The sequence below is a fragment of the Polypterus senegalus genome, chromosome 5 (assembly GCF_016835505.1).
Source record: "Polypterus senegalus isolate Bchr_013 chromosome 5, ASM1683550v1, whole genome shotgun sequence".
Taxonomy (NCBI): domain Eukaryota; kingdom Metazoa; phylum Chordata; class Cladistia; order Polypteriformes; family Polypteridae; genus Polypterus; species Polypterus senegalus.
The window spans coordinates 34554568-34580070 of record NC_053158.1 but is presented as its reverse complement, the minus strand read 5'-3'; the positions used below and the strand labels follow the sequence as shown (position 1 = coordinate 34580070).

At 35.8% G+C, this 25503-nt stretch overlaps 1 protein-coding gene across 3 annotated transcripts in view; it reads right to left on the bottom strand.

Moving 5' to 3' along the window:
* The window catches only part of mapre2 (microtubule-associated protein, RP/EB family, member 2), a 128354-nt gene that overhangs the window by 64253 nt on the left and 38598 nt on the right, over positions 1 to 25503 (bottom strand). The window contains exon 2 of one of the 3 annotated variants that reach the window (XM_039754490.1): positions 24217 to 24264. Coding sequence is in view for 2 of the 3 variants with exons in the window: in XM_039754489.1 (XP_039610423.1) it covers positions 4635 to 4756 (122 nt within the window). In the remaining variant the exon portion in view is untranslated. Of the gene's footprint in view, positions 1 to 4634; positions 4901 to 24216; positions 24265 to 25503 lie in introns of those variants that run through there. The other 2 variants (XM_039754489.1, XM_039754488.1) reach the window with 2 other exon arrangements.

Sequence of the window (25503 nt, the reverse complement as noted above, 5' to 3'; positions counted from 1 at the left end):
ACCAAATTAACTGTTTATGTCTGATTCTATAGAAGTAGTAATTACAAATCTTTAAAAAAAATTAAGATTTAAGAATAATTTTAAAAAGCATGCTGTTAGATGCCTCAAATACATTATTCTTTAGAGGGCTTGTAAAATGCATGCCCATGTCCCCACACTCCTGACAAGCTGAGATAATACCACAAGCACAATTACAAAGCCTGCAACTGGCTTTTGAAAATTATCAATGGGAAGCACCCCTATGCAAGCTCAATATAAATTAATTTAGTGTTTATTTATTTATTTTTACAGAAAATTGCCTGCAAAACATTGGAAAAAAGTTAAAATAATCTGTACTAAGTAAAAAAATCTGATGAATGACCTGTTAGAGAGTGTTAACTCTTTATAAGCACTCATGGAAATGAGATTTCATAAGACTATTTGAGAGGTGGCAGTGGTGTGTTGGTACCAAAGCAGACTCATAGTATAGTAAGGAGACCAGGGTTTGCTTCTCTGGTCCTCCCTATGCAGAGTTTGCATGTTCTCACCATGTCTGCATATGTTTCATCCCACTGTTAAAAGACATGCAAGTTAGGTGAACTGGCAACACTAAATTTGCCCTAGTATCTGTATGTGTTCGTCCTGCAATGGACTCGCATCCTATCTAGGGTGTTGTTCTTGCCTTGTGCCCTACAATACCCGGGGATAGGCTTCAGACCCACTGCAACCCTGCTTGAGATTAAGTGGGTTTAAAAATGTCATGACAAAGCAATTTGAATAGACTGTGGACTTGAAGGAATTTTCCAGGGGCTGTCTAATTTGTGGTAATCTCAAATCATAATTTTTTTTTTGTTTGTAAGCTGAAAAGGTTTTTATATATTAATCTTTTTTGCACTCAACAGCTAAAATTCCATTGATGTTTCTATTGCAATTTTTATTTCATTTCTATCTTTCAAAAGGAATAGTATTGAGACTCGGTCCTTACAAGAAAATGTAATGGTTTCCGTTAAAATATATGCTTAAATTACAATATCAAGAACTTGATGGCCAGGCGTTATCTCACATAATCAGATTTCTATATAGGATGCCTTTTTTGTGGCATTTATGTGCATTACCCATGTTCACATGGGCTTCACCTTGAAAATAAATTTTTGTGTTGCTGTTTTACGTTCTATTAGCTTCATTAGCATCTCTAAATTGTCCTAATGGGATTATGTTTTGGTGACTAATGGACTGGCTTTCTAACCAGTGTTGTTATCCTGAAGTTCCCATTGTGTTCAAGAGTAAATATTACCCCATTAAGAGAACCTAAAAAAACCAAAAACTTGATAACTCACATTTTTTTTATTAAACATTATGTTAAGAAGAAAATTTGTTTTAATGTAATTTATTATTTTGGGTATTTTGAAACTACTGATGTACTTGCATAATTAACCATGAGCTATGCTCAACAACAACATTTATTTATATAGCACATTTTCATACGACGTAGCTCAAAGTTTCCTACATGATAAAGAAAGAGAAAAAAGACAAAATAAATAAGAATTAAAATTAAGGAACACTAATTGTCATAGAATAAAAGTAAGGTTCCTTTGGCCAGGGAGGACAGAAAAAAACTCCAGACGGCTGGAGAAAAAACTAAAATCTGCAGGGGTTCCTAGTCCACGACACCACCCAGCCCCCTCTAGGCATTCTATCTAACTTGAAAACATGCTCAGGGATGGACTAAAAACTTGGCAAAAGCCATTAAAACAATAGGACAGTAAATTCATAAATTTTGTGTGTATAATTAAGAGTACCATATCACACAGGTAATAAGATGTGTTTTGTTTTGCAAATTACTGTCTACTTTTCTGATAATCCAAAAAAAGAGTGTATACTTCGATAGACCTACAAAAGCACACTGTAAAACGTACAAGGATAAATGCAAACCCAACATTACTGAATGCATGTTCGAGTAGCTCATCAGGTCATTACAAACATACATTTTGCAAACCAACTGCAGAAAAGTTTCCTAAATTGAACAGATTAAAAGGCAGACTCTGTTCATCTCAACTGACTGAAATTTTCAATAGCCATACATCTATAATTTTTAGCTTTTTAGCCAATGGCAGGATAAATTTTACTCAAGTTGCTACCAGAGACTACATATGCAACTGACTAGAGCAAACAGAACTTCACCGCACACAATGCCACAGGCTCACACTGCTGCACAACAAGCCCTGAGCTAAACTAAACTCGCATAAGGTAGCACCTTTAAGCAAGGACTAATGGATGCAGAAAAATGAACACACCATACTGAATATAGTGCTCAGTGCAATGGAATATCATAAAATAAAAAAATCAAGAATCAGCAGACACAGGTCCTGAAGAAAAATCAAGAATAACTCTTTTGAGCCTACCACAGCTTGCAGTTAACAAGACTACCAAAATAACACTGTTAATGCAACCAGTATTGATCAGGTACTGTAAATCTACCAAGTCTGATGAGTGATATTGGCAGGTTAACACATGTGCAAAGTCACCAAACACATCATTTAGAAGAGTTTAGTTCAATGAGCCTCAGACCTGAATCTCTGCAGCAATCGATCAAAATTGCAATAAGCTCAGTAAACTGGTGCCTATGAAAACTTGCTTTTTTTAACCAAAGACTAGTTTAAAGTTAAGCAATATACACTACTGAAAAAGTACTGCATAAACATATTAAAAAATGTTCAAGAATTCATGCTTGTAGGGCAGACGCATCTATAGGGAACCAACTGAACTCATTGCAAAAAAATTTTGCTTTCTGGATATTTCTCCATGTATAAAATACGGATTATTGTATATTTTACTTAGTTTAAACGCAAATTACAAAATTAGGAATAAACAAATAACACAGCTAGGTCCTGGAGACAACCTTATGGGGAATAGAGAAAGCTACACTTGCAGCAGAAAGACCCAGAATATGCAGTCTGGAGGATTTCCCCAAAGAATTCCAAGGGAAAGTGCTAAACCAAAGAATTCCCATAGGCAACATCAACTTCTGGCTACTTGAGGATACGTGGTCCCAAAAATGAACATGGATCATGCGGTCCCTCATATATAGTAGGCAGCTAGGGAGATTTCTTGGAGACCTGTCTAATCAATGAAAATGGAAGGCTCTGGAGTGCATTGTCAACCCTGACCCCTAGAGGGCACACCATCTAGTTAGCCTTTAGCCATGAAAAGCCATGAACAGTTTGTGTACAGCCAGGAGGAAAGGACAGTAAAAAAGTCAACTTGCAGGAGCATGAAAGGTTGGGGTATATGGAGAAAGCAAGACAGAGGGAAAAGAGCAATTGTGTATGCATAGCTTCCCAGCTAGATGAAGAGGGTTAGAGAAATTGTTAATTAGGCCCAAAGAATTTTTTTTGCTCTTCTTTAATTTTTTTTTTTACTCCTGCATTCTCCACGATTACTATGTCTCTATGTGTGAATGTTTTTTTGCTTTTTTTTTTTTAAATAGCTGGTTGCCTTATGATTTGGCTGCAGGGTTTAAAACTGGGTACTCTTTAATTTCCAGGTCAATTTCTTAATAAGCAACGGACAACAATTTTGATACTACGTGGCTAAGGTACATTTTTTCTTGCACACATTAGTCGTCACAGCCTCCTGATGGAGTCTCTCTTCATCTCTTTCACGTGGCTTACCTTCTCTTGCGCGAAAAGAATAGGCTGAAGTGCCACGAGCTTTTGTTTTGCTAATATTTGTACTTTTCGGCAGTTTTTTTTTTTTCTTTCCCAAATCCACCCTACATTTATGTCACAGTACACTCCGAACATAAACACTTGATCCTGCCTTTTTAGCCATCCCAAAACCACACAATTACTAAACTCCCCACCCCCATCACACCGGACACATTTAATTAAAGTAAAAGCTTTAAGCAGCCTTTCCTTCTACGATTGCAGAGGGGGGAGAGGGAGGGAGAGACTCGCTTTCCGTCTGTCACGAAGAGGACAGAATAAGTGTCCAGATGGCTGTGTTGTTGGCCGCTGCTTTTTATTTATTAGTCAAGAGTGAAGTTCCAAGCGGAAAAAGGAACTGCAAAAATAAAAACGCAAAAAAAAAAAAAAACAGTGACGAGTACACGCCACAGGAGAGTAGCTCCTTCTCGGCTCGCCACCCCCTTTAATGGACAGCCACGTGACCTAGCTGTCACGCGCCCAGCCAATGGGAGGCGACAGCACCGCGCAAAGCTCCATCAATCTGGCGCCCGCACAGCAGCAGCAGCCGCTTGCATCTTTAAATCCAGAGGCTTCCATTTTCACGTTTGCCACATCCCCCTTTCTGCTCGACCGCTTTTCGCCCTTTTCAAAAATAAAACGATAATACGTACAATCAATATAACGGCGGACACACGGTACGCTCAGTCTATTCAAGCATATAACGGTAATATGTTCCACTGATACTGGAATGTAAACAATTAATCATTATTCATGCCCCCCTCCCAAATAAAAGACGTGTTAGAGAAAATCTCCTAAAGGAGGCTTGACAGCGATAAACATAAATTTCCGAGAATGCAACATAATGTGACTTTTCGTCTAGATATGCCAACTGCAAACCTTTACTGGAAATTTAGTAATACGGATGAGGTGTTGCGGCGGCTGACCAGTTGCGTAATGATCCGCTATTACCTGTACGCGCGCTCCCCGCGCACCGTGTGCTTTCTGAATGGGATGATGTTGGTCCCGTTGTCCTGGATGATGTCGTTGTTGTTCTCTCCATTTGGGGAAAGTGTTTGGGTGGGACCGGGCATTGGAGCAATCCCCAAAAGTAGAAGAAGGGCACAGATTTCGGTAGACCGTTACGTATATATCTGATCGTTTCTATTCCTTTAGCTGACTTGCTCGTCTGCCTTCTCCGACACAAACCGCCCCTCCTTTACTCGCTCGCGATTGTGACGTCAGTGACGGCGGCCGCAGCATCTTGGGCGTCACGTGACTCGTCCTTTCACTATGACAACCGAGCAACCCTCCCTTCTCTCAGACGCGCGGGACACGCGCACATACATAACTGCGCCGCTCACCCACCATTACGCTGTCAGTGTGGGCTTAATCTATTACATCTCGACTTGTGTTCTTTTTGCTCTTGTCTTTTTTTTTTGTTTTGAATCCCAAAGCTGCAGCTGTGCAAACTAAAGTCACCCTAAGGGTAGACGGGAAGTAACCTTAACAATGCTTCTATGGAATGCAGCAGTATTTGGGGTCAAGCGCTTAAATGTGTAAACAGGGATAGAAGGTTGCAAGAAAATGCATATAAAATGAAAAACAATGCATTGTACGGTAAACATTAGGAATCCGATACATAGCAACGTAAGATTCTGCATCCCAATATTCTTTTCAACTTCACGAAAGTGCACCTGGCTACATTCTTTTAGCTTAGCGAAGTAAACTGTACAATGCATTACTACAATACTAAAAAGAAACCTAGGGAAACACTACACACCATAAAGGAACAATATACTATAACGACATATTGAAAGTAAGCAAAGCAATTTAAAAACTGTTGATTCCTGTATGAAGTAGTGAAATACGAATATAGTAAATGAACAAGTCTGAAACATTCAAAAAATAGATGTTATAAAATATTTACTTAGTTTTAACACTGAAGCACTTATTAACGACGACTCGGTCGGTTCCTAACTTGCCCATTGGCGTAGACTTGTTTTAAGCGGTTTTGAAAAATAAACACTGGATGTACCGTATCAATTTGTTAAAATACTGTATTGGCACACGACACACAATTTCCGCTTAGTACTTGTTTTCAGCGCTAGATGGCAGGGTTTAACTACAAAGAAAATAAGGGTGTGAATTCTTTTTCTTGGAAAATCGTCGGGGCGAAGAAATCTGGGCGTATAAACCCATTACCCAGATCATTCCACTTTCTAACTTGTATATCCATTTTTCGATCACAGCACTCTACAGTAATATAGGTACACCTAACTAATGGTGGGTTTTCCCTTATTTGTTCTTGGAGCAGCTTAAATAAGACAAGATACAATTTCAATTTGCATCCCACAATGGGAAGTGGATAAAGGTCTGGTGGCTATGGAGATTGCTGCATCAAGTTTAATATATAGTCATGTCCATGGAATCATTACAGAAGCCTTAGCTTCGTGGCTTGTGGCAGTATCTTGCTCCAAAAATTCCTCTCAAATTTGGGTATATGCCTATCATGAAGGGGTTGCATTAGATCAACAATGACATTCAGGTGACCTGTGGCATTCAAATATTGGTCTAGCTGTATTCATGTATTGTGTGTCATATAAAACATACCCTTCACAATTAAACTGTCACTCTGCACAGTGTATCATATCAGCCTATGCAGTGCTTTGTGACCAGTGACCCATTTCCAATCACATTAATGCTTCTAGTTATGGCTAATCCCAAAACACACACATCTGTCACCCACTACCATCCCATATTCAAAGCTCCTTAAATCTTTAGTGTTGGCAGCTAGTAATTGTCTTCTCTGTTTAAAGAATGGAAATCATCCGAGTGTACTTCCTTCCCCTTGCATCCGAGAACAATAATATTCTTCGGCCAGGAATTGATTAAATAAAAAATTTAAGTTATTTATTGTAAAAGTTACAGCCTTTAATAATCGAAAGCACAATTGTTTTGTCTACAGAATTTTAATCTTTTTTTTTTTTTTTACATTTTCCTATTAAACATCATTCTCTACTCGTAAAGAATAATTGTATGTGATGTAAATTTTAAGGTTACTTAAAACTCGGGGAAAGATTTGCAGATTTCTATAAGTTAATAAGAGAAATTATTGCTATTTATTAAAACACTTAAAGCACACTGTCCATAAATTCTGCTTCTATTTAACTGAATAGTAAAGCACATTGAAGTACACAAAAGGAAATAAAAATGCCACATACAGTATCTCTTTTGGGAAAGAGTTGTACCTTTACATACAATGTTCATGTTTTATATAAAGAACAATATAAATATTCTTTTCTATTGGGCTATAAATTGCACATATACCTGTAAATGATCTGAATGTTTTAAAATATAGATTCTGTTATGTAGTAGTAGGGTGTTGTACTGCGTTAGCCATTATGGATGCAATGAGAAGTCAAGACAAATTGTATTGGCTAACTGAACAGATTACACAGAAAGCCTGCATACTGCAATCTGTTCAGTTAGCCAATAAAAGGTGTCATTTCGTTTGACTCCTCATTAGATGCTGTTATGTACATCTGTTTACTGTCTCTGGTTCTCTTTTTATTTAAAAACATGTAAGAAAGGACCCCCTAAAATCGGAGGGATCAAAATCACAATCTTGATCTATGGTGATGATTCCTGAATGATAACTAAAGTAATGAGACTGCAAGTACAAACAACACAGGGGCTTAATTTTGGCCATGTTGCTATGTTCCCTTTATGTTTAAGGATGAAGAGCTCAGCACTATGGGAAGACTCTGCTGTAAAACGGTTGCTTCACTAGATCAAGAGGAAGAAGTTGAGGTGGTTGGAACATGTAGTTAGCAGGGTCCCTGGATGCCTTCTTCAGGTGGTGTATAAGGCATGGCAACTGTGAGGTGCAGGACAAGCTGGAGGCATTACATCTCTCAAAGGACCCAAGAGTGTCTGGGAATTTCCCAAGAAGGCTTGGAGGACATAAATGTTGTGGTTAGTTCAGCTTGTGACCATCATCAAACATGTAGTAAAGGCAATGTGAAGTATTTGAAAACAGAATGAGAACAGACCAGTGAGAATGGCAGATCCATTGCAGTCATCCTAATACATTCATACTGTACTGAATTTTAGCAATGGCACAGCAGTTCTTTTTTGGTATCAAATGACTATATAAATGGATACTAATTTAAATGAATTCTGAAATAATTTAGAAAGAAATCTAGCTAAAAGAATGATATTTTAAGATTCATTGGGGTACAGCAAAGTATTTAATATGCCTTCCTTAGTAATTCAGCTTATTATTAAAATGTTTATAACAACCCTAAGCTTTATCTTTTAAAACATTGTTCTTTCAAAATTTCTATGACATGCTCAATTTATTTACTTATCTATACATCTTGCTTCTCGCAGTATGTAAAACTGTCTTTGTGCCTGGTGCTGTAAACCTGTTTTTGGCTGATGAGGCTGGACCAGTTGGATGTGCAGTGTTCTGTACCCTTGTCTGTTTAAGCACATATGCTATGTGAAATGTACAGTTTAGTGATGGGGCTGGTGGGTCATTACTGCTTGTTTTTTTGTTTGTTTTTTTTTCACAAAATCACAAATTTTCACTTATGGTTCAAGCTTTTTCTAGCTGAAGCGAAGCAGCATTTGCCAGGGAAACTGTAAGAAAAGTCCAGTACCATTTCCTCCTTTAAAAGTTAGCTACAGTAATCTGAGAATAAAAAAAGGAGATCAATATCAGGAATGCATCGTTCACAAGACACTACACCACATTTTGATTTTCACGTATTGCAGAGGAGGACTGTGCTAAATTTGAAAAAGCCACCAAGAAGGCTTACGCATTCTCCTTTTACTTCATAAAAAAGATGTTAACAATATAATATCAATGCTTCAAGGAGGCACAGAATATTGGTGTGGACAGAACAAGTAACTGTGTTACTGTGGCTTGTCCTTTTTCATTTCAAAGCTGTGCGATTCTAAATTAAGGTGTCGCCATTTCAGTTTAGGCAGCTTATAGCCAAATTACTGTGGTTGTGAGTCTCTCACTTTTTTAATGCCCTTTAAACCTATTTTGTTGGATTTTCTCAGTTGATGATAGTGTCAGAGATATCACAATGATCTGATGCCAACTGAGACAGACCAGGCACCAGCATGTTCGGCAAGTCATTAGCAAAAGATGGACCGACTTCATTAGTTAACTAAGTTCATGTTTATGTTAGAGAAGTCTGTGCATATAAGAAAATCCTGGTATCGCCCTTTTTCAACAGCATTGTTGAAAATAAATACAATAATATAATGCACAAATTGTTGCTTTTGTGGCTACTTTTTAAAATTTGGTTTGTGTGGTTTGGAAAAAAAAAAGTCTAATTCAGAGGTGACTCTAGGTTTAAATTGATTTTTTTCTTGTTCTTTCTACATTATCTTTTATTGCATAAATGTTATTTACACATGACTGTATTAAAAAAAAGGTACTAGAGAAGGTAGTGCAATGCACAGACACCCTCTCCTGAGCTGGATCCTGCCTTCATTCCAGTGCTGCTGGAAAATGTCCCATTCCCTACAACAATTAGCAGGATTGATTATTGATGGGTGAATATTATTCTTAAGTATTCCACTTAGTTCTTTAACTAATTATATAAAAAAGGCAAAATGAAGTCCTTTGTAATGCTCACTTGAGATATTCAGAATTGTTAGTAATAACTTAGATTCAATTCAACAGTACAATAATTATAATATTAATTTAAAAAATATTTAATCTAGAATTAAGTATTCATGACGATTATGATATTTATACAGTTCATTAATATCACAGCAATTCCAAGTACACAGAGAACTGCCAGCATGCATGTCAAACTCACTACCATTGGTGGGCCGCTTCGACTGCCGTATGTGCATCATCAGGCCACACTGCAACAAATACTATTATACTAAGTTACTGTAGCTTTCTTTCCAATACTGAAAAGTTAAAAAAAATGTAACACTTAAAGTTTAAAGTTTCCATACACTCTCCATACAACAGCGTATAATTACAGTCTTAGCCTCTTAGCTAGGTCCTTATATTATTATATTATATTCATTATATTATATTCATTGCTTATATAGGAGTCTTACAGTGTGAGATCTATTTCTTTTGTCCCGACACTTGGCATCTCTTGTTGGTAACCAGTTCGTCAATATCAGGCTTGAAATCTTGTGCAGCTGCAACTTATGAGGGACTAGGCTGACCCACCTTTTAAGGCAACGACTTTTAAGTTGACCACTTCTTAAGGCAATTCAATATGCAGATCAATTTGATATTTTATACAAACTCATTAATTTGGTTATATTGCATTTGAGCGGTATTACTTTAATACTCGTAGTTTCTGTTATTTTTGTGATGAAATGTAAACTTTTTTTCTATATTGAGGTCACCCTTTTGAACCCCCCTGATATTTACTACGCGGTGAGGCATTTGTACTCCATCAACATTAATTATTTCCAGAGACATAATTTTGTCTATTTTTCCAGCACATCACGCACAAAAGTAAGGGAACGATGGGAGCACCAGAACTCTGCTCACATCATGTTGCTTCGTACCGCAAGCTGCAAGTAGTAAGTCTGAGATAAGCGGAGTACCGCTACGCTTTCCACTCACGGGACGGAAGGACAATCCCGACTGCTTTTATATAGTAAGAAAGAAGAAGAAGATATCGCACAGTCTGGAGTAGAAAATCATCTTTTACCTGGAAAAACGAAACTACAAATCCCATCGTGCATTGCAAAATGGACGGGGCGTGTGTGAAACTCCACGCATGCGTAGCACTCATGAGACGGAAGGACAATCCCGACCGCTTTTATATAGAAGGATGAAAGGTGCTCGGCAGTAAGTCTTCAGTGATGTGGGGTTTTGGTAGTTTTCATTAACGAAAGCAATTGCTCACAAAGGTAAGTGCTTCCGAACATAGACAGTACTCTCGATGCCAACTTATGGATCTGCACATACGAGGGTGGCAGGTAAGCATACAAGCCTGGCACACCAACTTCATTGTATTTTGCCTTCAGGCTAGAATCTAACTGCAGTTCAATCAATTCCATTTGGATATTCTCAGGCACATTCTCAACGTTGTAACAGAACAGCGCAAAGTCCTGTTCGTGTGAACTGAAATCACAAAAACGCTCACTGAATTCATTGCTCAGTAATTCAAGTTGAAAAACAAATCCTCCAAAAACCAAATTTTACTTTACTAAGTTTACTTCAAAGTTTATATTGTAAAATAAGCCGATATGCAAAAAGCCACCTGACCTACACTAATTTTACAAACTCAAAATCACAAAAATATGTTAATAAACAACTCACCAACTTCTCGTGTCCACTTCAGATCTTCAGCTGTAGTCTGCACTGTTCGTTACAATACTAGCACAAAATTACATCAAACTAGAGCAAAAAAACGTGAAAATATGCGAGCTATTAGTGCTTGTGATGGTTAGTTCTGCCAAGTGGCCAGTCTCAGCAGCCCAGCCAGTAGTGTAGCCTAGCAGGGGCGGCTCTAGGCTCGTGGTGGCCCTGGGCAGAGAAAGAATCAATGGCCCCTTTGCCCGCCAATGTCAATATGGTATCTTACGCACAGCAGATGGCCACGTCCGTTGCGGACACTGCATAGCCGCCTCGTGCTCATGACACGCTTCTATATGTGCGTGTCCGTAACTTGAAAATCAAGTGGGGGCCCATGATATTCTCATTACGGCAGAACATTATCATACTACATATAGCTTACTGCTCCAACTCTAGCGACATTAGTAAATACAGCGTACTAATTAACAAGAAACACAATGTTTTTCAACCACATTGCTGTCAGCCGTGTTGTTACTTTCTCTTTCTGTTTCTCTTTCTATATTCAATACATATTGGCGTGGCCGACCCCTGGGATTTGGCGGCCCTGTGCAGGTGCACAGTTTGCACATGCCTAAGGCCGTCCCTGCTGCCCGCTGCTGCAGTCTAGCACTTCAGTTGTGACGTTGCGGCTCATTAACTTTGGTCAATGCTCGTGGCTATACTAGCAGATGACGTTTCCGGTACCATAATGCCATGGGAAAACACGCTTTTGTCAGAAGGCAGAAGTAAAAAAAGTCAATAAGTAACGCTGAAGATGCAGAATGATTCAATCACAAACGATAGTGATCATTTTGTACAAGTTCAGTGCCAACTAGGATCTGTCATGCGGGCCACACAGATTTCTGTTGCAGGCCGCGTGTTTGACATGCCTGTTTTACAGTACACAAAAACAAGAACCTTAGATTATATCAAATTTAAACTATCATAATAGTGGGTAGTAATAATGGACAGATGGATGTTTTGTACCCTTCTCTCTAAAGTAACAACATGTATTTGGAAGTTATTTTCCACACACAAAAAATTGTTAACATGAAATTGTCAAGTTTTGTAAAGTGTTATCTATGCTAGGCCAGTAATGTCTTCCAGACATCAGGATATGCGTTTCTCATCATGTGTAATGGCCCATTCTCTTGTTAACAACAGACTGTAGAGGAAAACATGACTCAAGACCTCAAGATTCATACTTTTGCAAAAACTTACCTTATTATTAATTTGCATATAGAAATGAATGTGTCCCTTTATTATCCAAAACCTTGTAAATTTCCTGATAAGCAAACTAAAAAAACTTTAGCATTAAACAAACAAGGGGGAAATTCTTTGCATTTTAAGCATAGACTGTTTAATCGTATGATTTTTCTCGACATTTACACTGTAGATTTTCTCTAATCCACCCTCCCGTGTCCTCCAGCCCCCGTCTGATGAAATGATCAGCTCTCTCTGCAGCTTGATGAAACTGTCGAGTCTCTATGCGAAATACATGCAACATTAAAACTACAGGGTGTCCACTCACTGCATTGTTAATGTGAATAACTCCCTAATAAGGAGCTAATTCACCTAGGGGCCTGTGGGGGTCTTAATCCAGGTTTAATTATACTGTAGCTCGAGCCGAAGGCCTAGTATAAAAATGCCCACCTGCATTCAAACAGACATAAAAGGACTAATTAAACTATTAGACAGGAAAAAAAATACTGAGATTTGTTTTAATGCTGTTGAAAGAAGAGTGTTATCATTATCACATTGTCAGAAAAGGGAGTCTCTGGAATAAAAGTAGTGAGTGAAGTTTCTTGTTGTCACCAAGTTCTCTTTCTGGCTTCTTATTTAGCTGTGACCAGGAGGCTTTACTGTAAAAAGGTCCATAGGCTGAATGGCTTTGATTACTTAAAAACAACATTGATGCGCTAGCCCATCAAGACAATACAAAAACAGCAACAGGGCATTATACCTACCCTATTTTTCTCATTTAATTAAAGTCTAAAAAGAGATACAATTCTTCACACACCCCATTTTCCTTTCTGCAACAAGAATGTTTTGCAATTTCTAGGCCTTCAGCTGTAATGTTGTTTTACATTTTAAAAAGTGTGTTCTTTGGCAGTTTATATAGTACCAGTAGCGGCGCAATAGTTTTCATACTCTTTATCTGAACGTTTAGCATTCGTTTGCTCAGAGGTTGATGCACTTGCTGCTTCCTGAGCAGCTCTTCTTTTCTCCACCCTAACGGCCCACTTCTTTCATTGGCATCTTTTTGCGTTAAAAGCGATTAAGTCAGTGTTTGTGTTGCAATTGCTTAGTTAGTTTTCTTTAATTTTTCACTTCAGCTGGCACTTAAGTCTTGAATCTGCCTCAAAAATGATTTAAGACATGAAGAGGTAGGGGAAGTGACAGAGAAGGTGGTAGGGATGAGAACGGTGTCTGTACGCATGTGCCGCCGCTGCCGAGAGTTGTTTCTAAAATAAAATAAAAATAAAAACAGGAATAACCGTGGAGGTCAATCATCACTCCAAAAGCAGATAGTAGATGTCACATAGCATACGTGTACCAAATTTCAGGTCAATAGTTCAAACGGTTTGCAAGCTACAGGTGATTTAAATTCCTGGACAGACAAATGAACAGCCACGGTAGCGTATTATATATACTGTATAAAAAGATAATATAAGCTTGTAGATATTTTTCCTTCAGAGCTAGGGGGATACTCCAAATAAAGATATGTCCAGTTTAATCACTGTAAAAAGTGACATTTATTTGTATTTTGGTATTAACACTTATTGCAGGGCACAGCACATACTTTGGTGCAATAAACTGCACAGTACAGAACCTTCATTTACATGAAAGTGTGGTTTCTGTTCAACCCTACAGAAACACTATATTGTTGTTTCTTTTGTATTGTACTATTTTGCTTTGCCACATTTTTATTTAATTTATGTTCATAAAAAAACATTTTGGAGCACCATTAATCATATACTAGCACCTTCTGTACAAGAATCAATTACAAGTGTATTCTTTTCTAATAAGAAATACCTTAAATCTTTTGACAAAAATGAGCTACCACGAAGTTTACATAGAATGTAGAATCATCATACAGTGAAGAGAATTCTGTAATGGAGAACAAGAAAGATCTGACAGAATGGAACTAACTCACAGATCTAGTTACACTTTATTAGCCTTATAGAAAAAGAAAATATTTGGTGCAGGGATATACTGTACCTTCATACACATATTCTCTCACGAATGCAGTACATAAACTAAGAATTAAAAAGAATAAGGAAAAAATAGATGTACAGTATTGCTATAATCTGATGAAAGAACTGGTATGCTTAAGTCTTACATTAGTGTATGTCATTTAGCCTTCATCAAAATTCAGCCTCCACCTACGCCAACCTGGAGTCTTTAAAAAGTAATAATGCTAATACTACTGTGAATACATTTTTTTTTAAAACCTTTTACAAATCTGAACCTTTAGCATGAAAATTTTAATTAAGAAGATGGTAAATGTGCAACAGGATAGGCATGGCTTTCTTACTAACTTTTGACTGTACCAATAAATTTGAGGCATTTGTTGCTCTTAATTCACAAAGCAAATGGTCAATTTATAAAAGCAAAGGTTGCCAACAAAATGTTACTTTCAATCAGGAAAGGCTCTTACTCACATGAGTTTGTTAGTGAATCAACTATTTAACAGAAATTTAACTGATGGCATACTCTGAAAGTAAAAACACAAAATAAAATAAAGGTTAGTAAGGTTAATAAGTTCAATTTTGTTTTACCAGTTTGTTTTGCAATTCAGTGTACTGATATACAATGGAGTAGCAATTAGTGCCATTCTAATTCTAAGACAATGACCAAAACACTTAAAAGTAGCCCTTTTTCCTTTAAATTGTTAGCAGGGAAAAATACAACTGACCTATGAGGGGGATTGGGGGATCGGGATCATACAACAAGCTCTTTTTTCCTTCCCTTTTTAGGAGCTTCACTTTAAAAGAATGTGAAAGAAGAGGAACAAGCAATGGCTTGACCTACAGCTTCATATCAGAAGGAAATCAACTAATACTGTAGACATGCAGGCAGGAGTTATTTTACCTTTGATTTGTGTAAATTTTAAATGTTCCATCACAGCAGTATTTCATCCTTTTAATATTTTTCTGAACAACAGACACAACTTTCTTCAAATTGAACATAAATACTGTTATCCTATTGGAAGGGAATTGATGATGGTCAGAGAAATGGAAAGTCTTGAAGTCAGACCTCAATTATAAGAAATCATGATGGCTAGACATAATTAACTGGCTTGGTACTTTTTTTTTTTTTTAACAAATTTCCAGATTCTTACAGTCAAGTGTCAAGCCTGCAAGGAGTCACCTACTGTTACTCACTCACTACTGCCAACAAAGAATTCAAATCAGCAGACCGATTTGTACTGGGCATTAAGATTCTTTGTGACAAAATAAATTAATACAAAAGACAGGGGGTGGAGGTCGATTTGTTTTTGATCCTATTTTTATAAAAATGTATCTATTTATATGGAATGTTGTGTGATTTCAATAAAATAAAATTAAAAAAAAACAAAAAAAACATTACACTCCAAAACCACTTTCGTGGATATAATTCAGGCCTTTCATAACTAATACAAAGTGTTTACAATTTTAAACATTTCAAACTTGTTTTATTTGACCATTTTACTTGGTAGTGCAGTATTACAAAAAGTTAACATAACTAAGCTTGAACATCTCCTTTCACATTTATTGCCATCAGAATAAAAGATTTAGCTGTTTAACAAAAATATTTGACAAGCAGACTGAAATTCCACTGGCCAGCAGCTGCCAGTGTTATTAGCATTATACAGTAATTCCCCCAGGACATATAGTATATCATTTTCTGGTACCTGAACACCACAACCAAAATTTAATTACACCTGTATGAATCATTAAATGAATCAAAACAATTATAGCATTTTTCTTTTAGCAGTTTCAGTATTTGACCAAGTAACAATTCTAGCATCATTAGAATCAGCGTTTAGACAATTGGGAACATACAAAATAAAACAAGATCTACATTAAAAGATTAATGTGTTGCAGACTGCCTCAATTAAACACTAATAAAATTTGAGAGATACTCTCAGAAGGTCCTGCTTATGCTTGTGTGGAAATGTAGGGGACAGCAAGTCATGTGTATTTGCTCACTGACCTAGGGAGACAAAAGTTTGGGGAACTAGTATATGTTGGAGGAAGAAGCAGCTTGGTGGGGTGACACAAAATTCCAGGAGTGAACAAAAAGGAAGATGATGTTCCTTCGATCATACAGACCACTGGTTAGCTGCCCTGAAGGACTGACACTGTAAGGGTAACTAAAGGCCAAGAGCTACCACATACCGCTATGGAGATATCTAGCTTAAATAAGATACTGGAACAAATGTAACATTCTCTATGCAGTGACTATATTGTTCAGTGCGAACCAAGACTAGGATGAATTTTAAAGTTTTCAGAAGGGTGAAAACTCATAGAATGGAGTACACAAAAAAGGGGATGAACGTTTAACATTTTCTCCTTATAAGAAATAACTAGATATTTGTCTTTTTCTTGCAGCCAGATCAGCCACTCCACTACTAACACCTATTAGCAAGGTGCACAAGGCACTGGTGTCTAAAAAAGCCAAGACAATTTTAAGTTCTGACAAGCCCTAGACAGACAGTTTGTTGGGGGATGGCACACAAACAAACTGAATTTTTTTTTCCTTGTTAGTGGATTTGATGCTAATGGAGTTCAAATTTAATGTCAATAAAGTCCATGATTTATACAAGCCTGGGCACTTATTCTCTCAAGTAATGATGAACCCATATTAAGCTCAAATTACAAACACATACCCACACACCTATCTCACTTAATGTGTACACGTTATTTTTCAAAATGACCTGTACAAGTGTCCCACTCCATCGCAATGCAACATGAACCTTCCTTACCTGACAATAAAAATGTAATAAATCATCTACCAACCATTGTACGTACACTTAATGAATTTTGTCTATAACTGCATTTATAAACCGTATAGCACCATCATATGGTAATTTAAAACATACAAAATAATGTAAGTAATGCTTGAAATGAGATTAAATATGCATATATATATTTATGGAGTGAAAAACAGCATGACTAGGCATATTAGCAGGATAAAATAAAAAATACTTCCTGCAAAGAACAAGTGGGGGCTGTTAGCTTTGGCAAAGGAAAAGATAAGGCATTGTTTATTTACTACAAATAAATATATAATGAAAGGCTCAAAGAACTGAATTGCTAAAATAGCCAAGTAAAAAATAAAAGCATAATTTGCATATTTGGGACAAATTCTTTGCTATCACTATTGTGCTACACCACAGTTACAACTGACAGGTGGTATAAATCCTTCAAAAAGAAAAACCTGTCTGACAGTAGGAAAAAATACTAGATCTAATCATAAAGCAAACAAGGAAAAATTAAGTTTCAAATAATGTATTGGTATCTTTGATAACCTAAATAAGGGTGACCTGAAACACTGGAAAAAAGGGACACATACTATAAAAATGTAGATAAACTATTTCAAGTTTTACACATTTTAACTAATATTTCAGAGCTGGCAGGGTATCCCTGCAGGCTGCTGCTATCTGAATGGAGCTCTTCTACCTTTTATAAGATAACTCCTTGCTCCCATTCAAGTCTGGTTTGTGTCAGGTTAAGATGTGACTTTTCACAACCCAGCAACAGTAACATCGGGAGTAAAAACGTTCCTTTAAATAATAAAAATATAAAAAACATGCTTTTTTAATTTTTTTTTTATTATGAAAACCATGAGTAAAGTTATTAAATTGTTTTAGAACCAGTGTACTTGTGCCCTGTAATATAGACCCTAAAATGAAGGTGCATTTTGATTGTCTGCACTTCTAAATAACCCTCTCTACTAAAACAAGTGATAGATGATCTATAAAATAGAATGTGTTGCAAAGAAAATAAATGGCTGAATGAAAAACAGATGTCTTCTCGGACTGCCAATTGGAATTTATAAAAGTAAACTGCAAAATATAAAAATAAATACGAGATAAACTATGAGCAAATTTGTAATGACAAATTAAACTGTAAAAAGTAATATTCAAGCTCATTTTTGATTTATAACAGATGGCAAAAGGAGGCAGAATGACATATACTGTACCAGAAGAACTGGGAAGGCTATCCAAGGCAAGCTCCCATGTTTGAAACAAAGCATAGAATACACTCCTTACGTTGCACTGCCCTCTGGTGGATATTCATAACTCAACAGCGCAGTACATGATAATCATTCTGAGAAGTATGCACGCTAACTGGTATCCATCACTTTACTGATGATAAATTCCCCAGGTCAAATGATGAAAAATAAGAATCAGTTTACTAATTAGAAGAGAAAAGCATGTCACTGCATACAAAAGTAGAAAATTAGAGAGTAGACAATCAGAGAGAGAGATGCACTCTTATTCCAAATAAACCAGGAATATTCAACATATCCAAGATAAGCAAAGAAACACATACTGTACAGAAACATTTAAACAGAATAGAAAAAGGCAATAAGAACTTGTAAAAGTTTAGCATGGATGATTTTACATAATAATGTTTTATTTTTTTGTCAGACTTTATACATAAAAAGCATGCTTGAAATAGAGTAATTGAATGAATGAATGAATGAACATTTATTTATATAGCACATATTCATACAAAAAATGTAGCTCAAAGTGCTTTACAAAATGAATAGAAAAATAGAAGACACAATAAAAAATAAACATAAGTCAACATTAATTAACATAGAATAAGAGTAAGGTCCGATGGCCAGGGTGGACAGAAAAACAAAAAAAAACTCCAAAAGCTGGAGAAAAAATAAAATCTGTAGGGGTTCCAGACCAAGAGACCGCCCAGTCCCCTCTGGGCATTCTACCTAACATAAATCATCATATTTTCATGGAAGGACCTGATGATGATGGTCACGTAGACTAATTTATAGGCATAAGACTTTTTTTTTTTTTTAATCGCAGCATGTACTGTACTCTTTACATATTAAGACTGATTTCTGTGACACTATGAAAAAAAAGAAACAAATATTACATGAAATTCTAATGTTTTTGGTTATTTGGTTATGACCATGTACAATTTTTTCACACGGGGTCTGATCTATCATGGAGAGAGCAGGCAAAAGTACGTCTGGAATAGCTAGGTTTACCAGATGAAGTAATGCAAAAACTGACTTTTTTTTGCATAATGATCCAGTACACGTACTTTACAAATGTCTCCAAGTCAGCATTAAAGCACAAAAAAAGAACTGTCAACAATATACAAGATAATGGGCTTCAAGCCAGGAATGAGATAAAGGGGAAAAAATCTTCTTTTGAATGAAACATTTTTATACAGCATCTAAAGATCAAAACCAGTTTATGTCCACTAACTATGAAAACTTAGGCAACTTGGAGATATGAAATGTTAAGGGTAGGTTAAAATACACAACTTAATCAAAAGCTGCAAGCAACTCAGAGAAAATATAAACAAGTTTTCAATTTACTAAATTCTCAAGATTAAAAAAAAAATGCAGAAGAATAGAGAAAGCCAACAATTTTTATCCTTCCATGTTGTCATTAGTGACAATGTCAGTAAGAAATATTGTAGTTACCACTTTGAGAGACTGCTGAATATCATGTGACCTGTCAATAAAAGCTGCGGTTGAATGTGCTGCTTTTAATATATGAAGCAGACTTTGTTGCTCATACTGTACTTTTTGTTTTTCTTCATATTGTACTACAGTCACTGGTCTTTAATAATTTAATTGTATAAATGTGAACTTAAACTGTCTAGATTATAAACCTTTGCCTTCTACTTTTTTTGTGGCAGCAACAATTCCCAGTGACTGGAGGTTAACCAATATTGTTCCATTACATAAAAAGTACAACTGCGTGAAATTTTACCACCTACTGACTTTCGCGTCCTACCTGATGGTACTGTATTATATATTCAGATCAGTAAAGATAAATATATAGTGGGGCATGACTGGGAAAGAAACTCAGCATGATCTGAATTAGAATGTAATTTTACTATTTATCACGTACTAAGTGTACTACCCATCTAAGATGGGTTGAAACCTGAGTAATCAACTTAGACCTCAGTGTTAATGTTTGCAGTACACCAAGCAATGCATCTCAGTTATAAGCCAATTGGTATGGGATTCGTGAAAGCAGTGTTAATGTCTGTGATGCACCACTTATTAGAATGTCAAATGCAATACATTTCATTAATAAAAATGTTTGTGAACTGTAAGGACACACACACACTTGTCCTTTTAATAAGGTAGATTTTTGTGATTCGTGGATCTCTCATAACAAACATAACTTTACTAAATTCTTATTAGAGAACCTTAGGTCAACAATCCTTTTCATACTTCTCCGAGTATGCATTCCTGGAAGTACTGGTTGGGACTGGATCCACTTCAGTTAATGAATAAAAATACTTAATGGAGCCTCATATTAATTTCAAAATGCTCACTATCTTCATTGGATACCATGACTACTGTTTGTACTTCCTTGTGCCTTTTCATCATCTCAGAAAATAACTATTACTTCACAGACCCTTTCCTAACTTTTTGCAGCACACTGCCTAACACCTTCTCCAGATATAGAAATTAATTATGTAGATTCTTTACCTTCGCCTGATGCTTTTCCTTCATTTGCCTGACAACAAAAAAAAAAAAAATCACATCTGTTTTCCCCTTCCCAGACACAAAACCAAACTGCATTTACATGTTCATTTTCCCACACAGATGCCTATGAATATAGGGGACAGCTTGTTGTCATGAAAACTGTACTGTTGTAACGAGTCAAAGCAGAGAATATTGAGTGTTGTAAAGGAGAACAGCTTACACTACCACATTGCACAAATTTAGTTTTATAATAGCAGTATGGAGTATCAGTGACAATTATAATCACGTGATATTTTTCTGAAAATGGCAACACTTTCAGGTTTTTTACCATCCATTTCCATGTATAAAAAAAAATTCTCTAGGAACGAACAACATTTTTGATTTTTTGTTCTAACTCTGGTACATTTAATAAAAATCAATTGTTTAATCGATAATTTCTGTGAAAATAAAAATACTTACAAATAATGAGATGACTAAGTGTGAGGTAGTCAGGGCACACTCATTAGGAATTTTTAAAACCGAGAACCAAGTGGATATTTTGGAAAATATACTCCTGCTGGTTAGAAAGAGTTTTAAGAAAGGCAACCCACACTAGGCTAGAGAAAATTTCCATTATAGTCTGCCGACAAGAAGGCAGACCCTGTTGAACTCATTTTGAAATTTGTAAAGTCAAACTTTAGTGGCATTTAGGGTTAAGAGGAAGTAGAAACTCATTTAGTCTTCAGGATGTTTAGGCTAACCTTTTGTCAAACAAGAGAGAGATAAGAAGTGTGCAAGAGCATAAGAAAGAAAGTGATTATATGCAAAGGACCCAGTGTTGTAAATGAGCAGAAAAGGGCAGGAAAAAGTATTGTTACTTGCTATATTGACTTTGTGTGTATATGAAACAATGTTATAGAAAAATGATGATGCTAAAAGATGTAAATCTACAGTATACAAGATCATACTAAAAACTCTGGTTAAAAAGGAAGAACTCTGAAAAACAAATGCCAAGTATTTATTTAATACAGTCATTTGGAGTGAATAGCTCTAACAAGAACACTATACATCCAGTGCTGTTTCAATAGGCTGTGAGCCAATGTGTAAGATTTCCTAACCATTAGACATGCTACTCCTAGCTTACCCATAATTTGACTTTCTGCAGAATCAGCTAAACCAGTGAGAAGTGTGGAGCAAGAGTCTCATTGAAGAACATCCACATCCTAATCCAGCTCATTCTTGTTATGAATGTCAGTAACTTAAATTTTAACTTGGTTCAATAAATTTTTATTTTGCTCTTAATTAGGATTCAAATAGTGCTGAATTCATTTTCATTTTGGCTTGTTTATTTTATTACATTATTACATTTTCAGTTTACCACAACACTACCATGGTTTTCATTGGGCAATGCAAGTTTGGATTCCAGTTACTATCATGCATTAGTCCATCCCTGGAGAGCATGTCTCCATCATTAACGTGACCCCATTTAAGCCTTCTAATTCGCGACCTGTGGCAGATCAATTCCAAGCTTAATACACAGAATTTTTGAGAGAGTAATAGGTAACGACGCATAAAATAACTACTTTCTAGTGGATGTATAGGTAAAAACCAAAAAGTAATATCTCCATTATAAAATACACTTCAATGATCAAACTTGCCTAATCAATGAATAAATCTCTAAAGAACCTGATTTGATCCTGACGACTTCATATGAAAGGTTATGCTGGTAATTTCATCAGTACAGATATATCATATGAACTTGCCAAAGAAATAACTGCATACAAGTGAACAGGAAACTTTCAACCATAAGGTGTTACAAGCCAAACTTTTACAAATGACACTAAAAATGCCTTGGTTATCTGGCAAATCCCTGCTTATACAGACACGTACAAATCCCTATTTAAATCTTCCTGTTCACATGAATTTACAATTAGATTACAAGATCACGGTAACACAATTTGTCACTAGTAAAGACTGAACCAAGCATCCTATGCTGTTTAGTGTACTCCACATCTTCAAGGGCACAATATCACATCTGTGTGTAGATCTCATGTACAGAACTATTTAACATTTTTCTTCTGACGTGAAGCCGACTTATTTGTGGTCAGAGTCAGGCAGAAAACAGGGCAGGTTTACATACAAGAAGAACAAAGAACCTTAAGACTGACTTAAATATCAAACGACTTCCAATTGTCATCCTCAGTGATGACAAAAACCTTACAATAATTGCCTCAAGTTGAAAAGGAAGTTGGTATACGATGGTCCTCTTACCAACTTAACTTTCAATTTCATTAACATACTATGGTTTATGCACAATCACAGCTGTTGGCTTCCTTATATACAGGTAGGTCCATAAAACTGGCTTTGATGTGACTTTTAACAGTAAACATATGTAGAATATTCTTACAGTCCCAGAAAAACAAAATTACATTCAGCAATTATTCAATAATCAGCACATCACAAATTATGCAGGGACCAGTTATGTAATATTGGAGTAAGGGGGGGAGAGAACAGACAAACCTGAAAAATATAGCATACTATTTACCCAAGATATCGGTTTATTCTGTGGTAAAACTACTAGAAAATGTAAAAGTCTGTCCATTATTTAAATATACATCACAAATGGTGATCATTAGGTGAAATAGACGTCCTTCAAGAATAAATATTAAGACAAATTTTCTCAGTAGGGGAATCATAAATCTGAGGATAAATGGTGGAAGAAAAAATTAAAAAGTAATTGATATTCAGAACACCAGAATGTGTATGTTGTAAAATTAAAGTGTTAAAAATACATTACAACAAAAAATGTAACGAAGGCTTCTTATGCGCTGACCAATGATGGCCAAATTTACTTTTACCTTAATTAATATCATTTTTTTCCAACAATCATCTGCCAGTTCAGAATGTTATATTTAAATTTGTAAAGTAACACTTTTTATTTAAAATTATTTATAACTTGCTTTGATCATGAGTGATAGAAATGGCCAAAAAAATAATTATTTTTTGTAAAAAAAAAAGAAGAAAAAGTCCATTGGTCGCTTTAAATATAATATACTTGGAAAACCAAATTTCAGTCAAATGAAAATATCAATGAGAAAATTATTATATTAGTGTTAGTTATAGTAATCTCGCAAACTTAGGTTGGTGGGTGCTTCAAGTAAGTATGGAGATGTATCGTACTTTTAAATTACAATATTTTAAAGATGCTGTAATTTGATCACTTAAGATTTTCTTTAGATAATTTACAATGTTTTAAAAGCTATGTGGTAAGTGTGTACAATTAGTACATAAAACAGAGCAGTAACCGAAGAACCTGGAAATAACGAACATACAACAGCTACATCCAGACCATAGACCTTAGGACATTTTTCTATATACAGTCTCCTGTAAACTAGCCGAACCTCTCATTACAATTCTACTAAACACAAGGACAGGACAAAAGAGGACTTTTTCTTTAGATGCTGACATCTATTTATGATTCAGACTTCCAGTAAAATTCATAAAAAGAGACACTAAATTAAAAAAAATGATATGCTTGCACTTTACCTTTTTCATCCAGTCACAAAGATGAGTCTTCAGTTGGTTGTTACCAATCTAAAGAAAACAAAATACATAAATAACACCACTTAGTATGAAGGAGATCTTTTTCAATACCTCAACTCAAAAATTATGAAAGTAAACTGTAGTGTCAAGATAAGAGGCACAAGCATGCATCAGGGACAGACATCTCTATTCAACTGGCACACAATAGCGGTCTGTTAGATGCATATTGAGAGCCAACAGATGTGGCTCTCGTGACAGCAGACCAAGGAGGTGCCACAGTCCTAGGAACCGAGTTTATTATTGTTCAGCTTCTACTTTATGCTATGATAACGTGCAGGTTCTAAGCAGGGTGCTCTAGACAGTAGCACTTCACTAATATATCTAAACAACTTGTACCGAACAATTCATAAAGTAGTCATTTACAGAAGAGAATGCCATCGTAGACAATCTTGAATGTCAGATGCATTTGTGAATGAAAACCTATATGAACACTTTGTTTGATACAAAGAAACCAATTACTGAGGCCTTCATTTTGCATACTGCTAAAAACATTCTGTACATTTTATGACAAAAAAGAAAACAGGGTGTCAATGCAACCTTTTCAGTTTGACAATGTTATTTTAAAGTTGAATGGTAAATCCTTACAAGAGCAATAAGAAAAAGAGATCATGCAAGCATCAAACAAGTTTTTACTTTTCTCAACAGGGAATCATACAACAGAGAATACAGACAGAAAAGTAAAATACAAATTACAGCTGAACACTAGGTTTTGTTCAGAAGGTCTATGTTTAAAATGAAAGCAAACTTTATATTAAAAAAAAAAACGCCCTGCACCTAACAAATTTTATACTTTCAAAAATTATCTTTTTTTTTTTTTTTTTAAATTTAGAACGTCCTGTTCCTGGAGAAAGTAAAGTAATCTCAAAGAACATTAATTGCATCTTAATATTTTTGAAAAAACTAAACAATTTCAACACATAAAAAAGACAAAAAATAATATAAATAGATGAACAGATGGATGGCAAATGTATGTCTAGTGTAAAAAAATTGTTTTAAGGCAGCATATATGTCAGCAATGACTTCCATGCAGTATGGCATAGTAGTTAAAAGTTGCTGTAAACCACATGACTACCCAATAAATTTCAGTCTCCGACTCCCAATATGATCCTTAGCAAATCAATCACGTCACCTGTTTTTGCCCAGATTATAAAAACAGTAGTAAAGTTCAGTACTTAAAGCACCTTATGGAGATTACTGTACAGGAATGTCACAAAAAAATAAAAATACAGT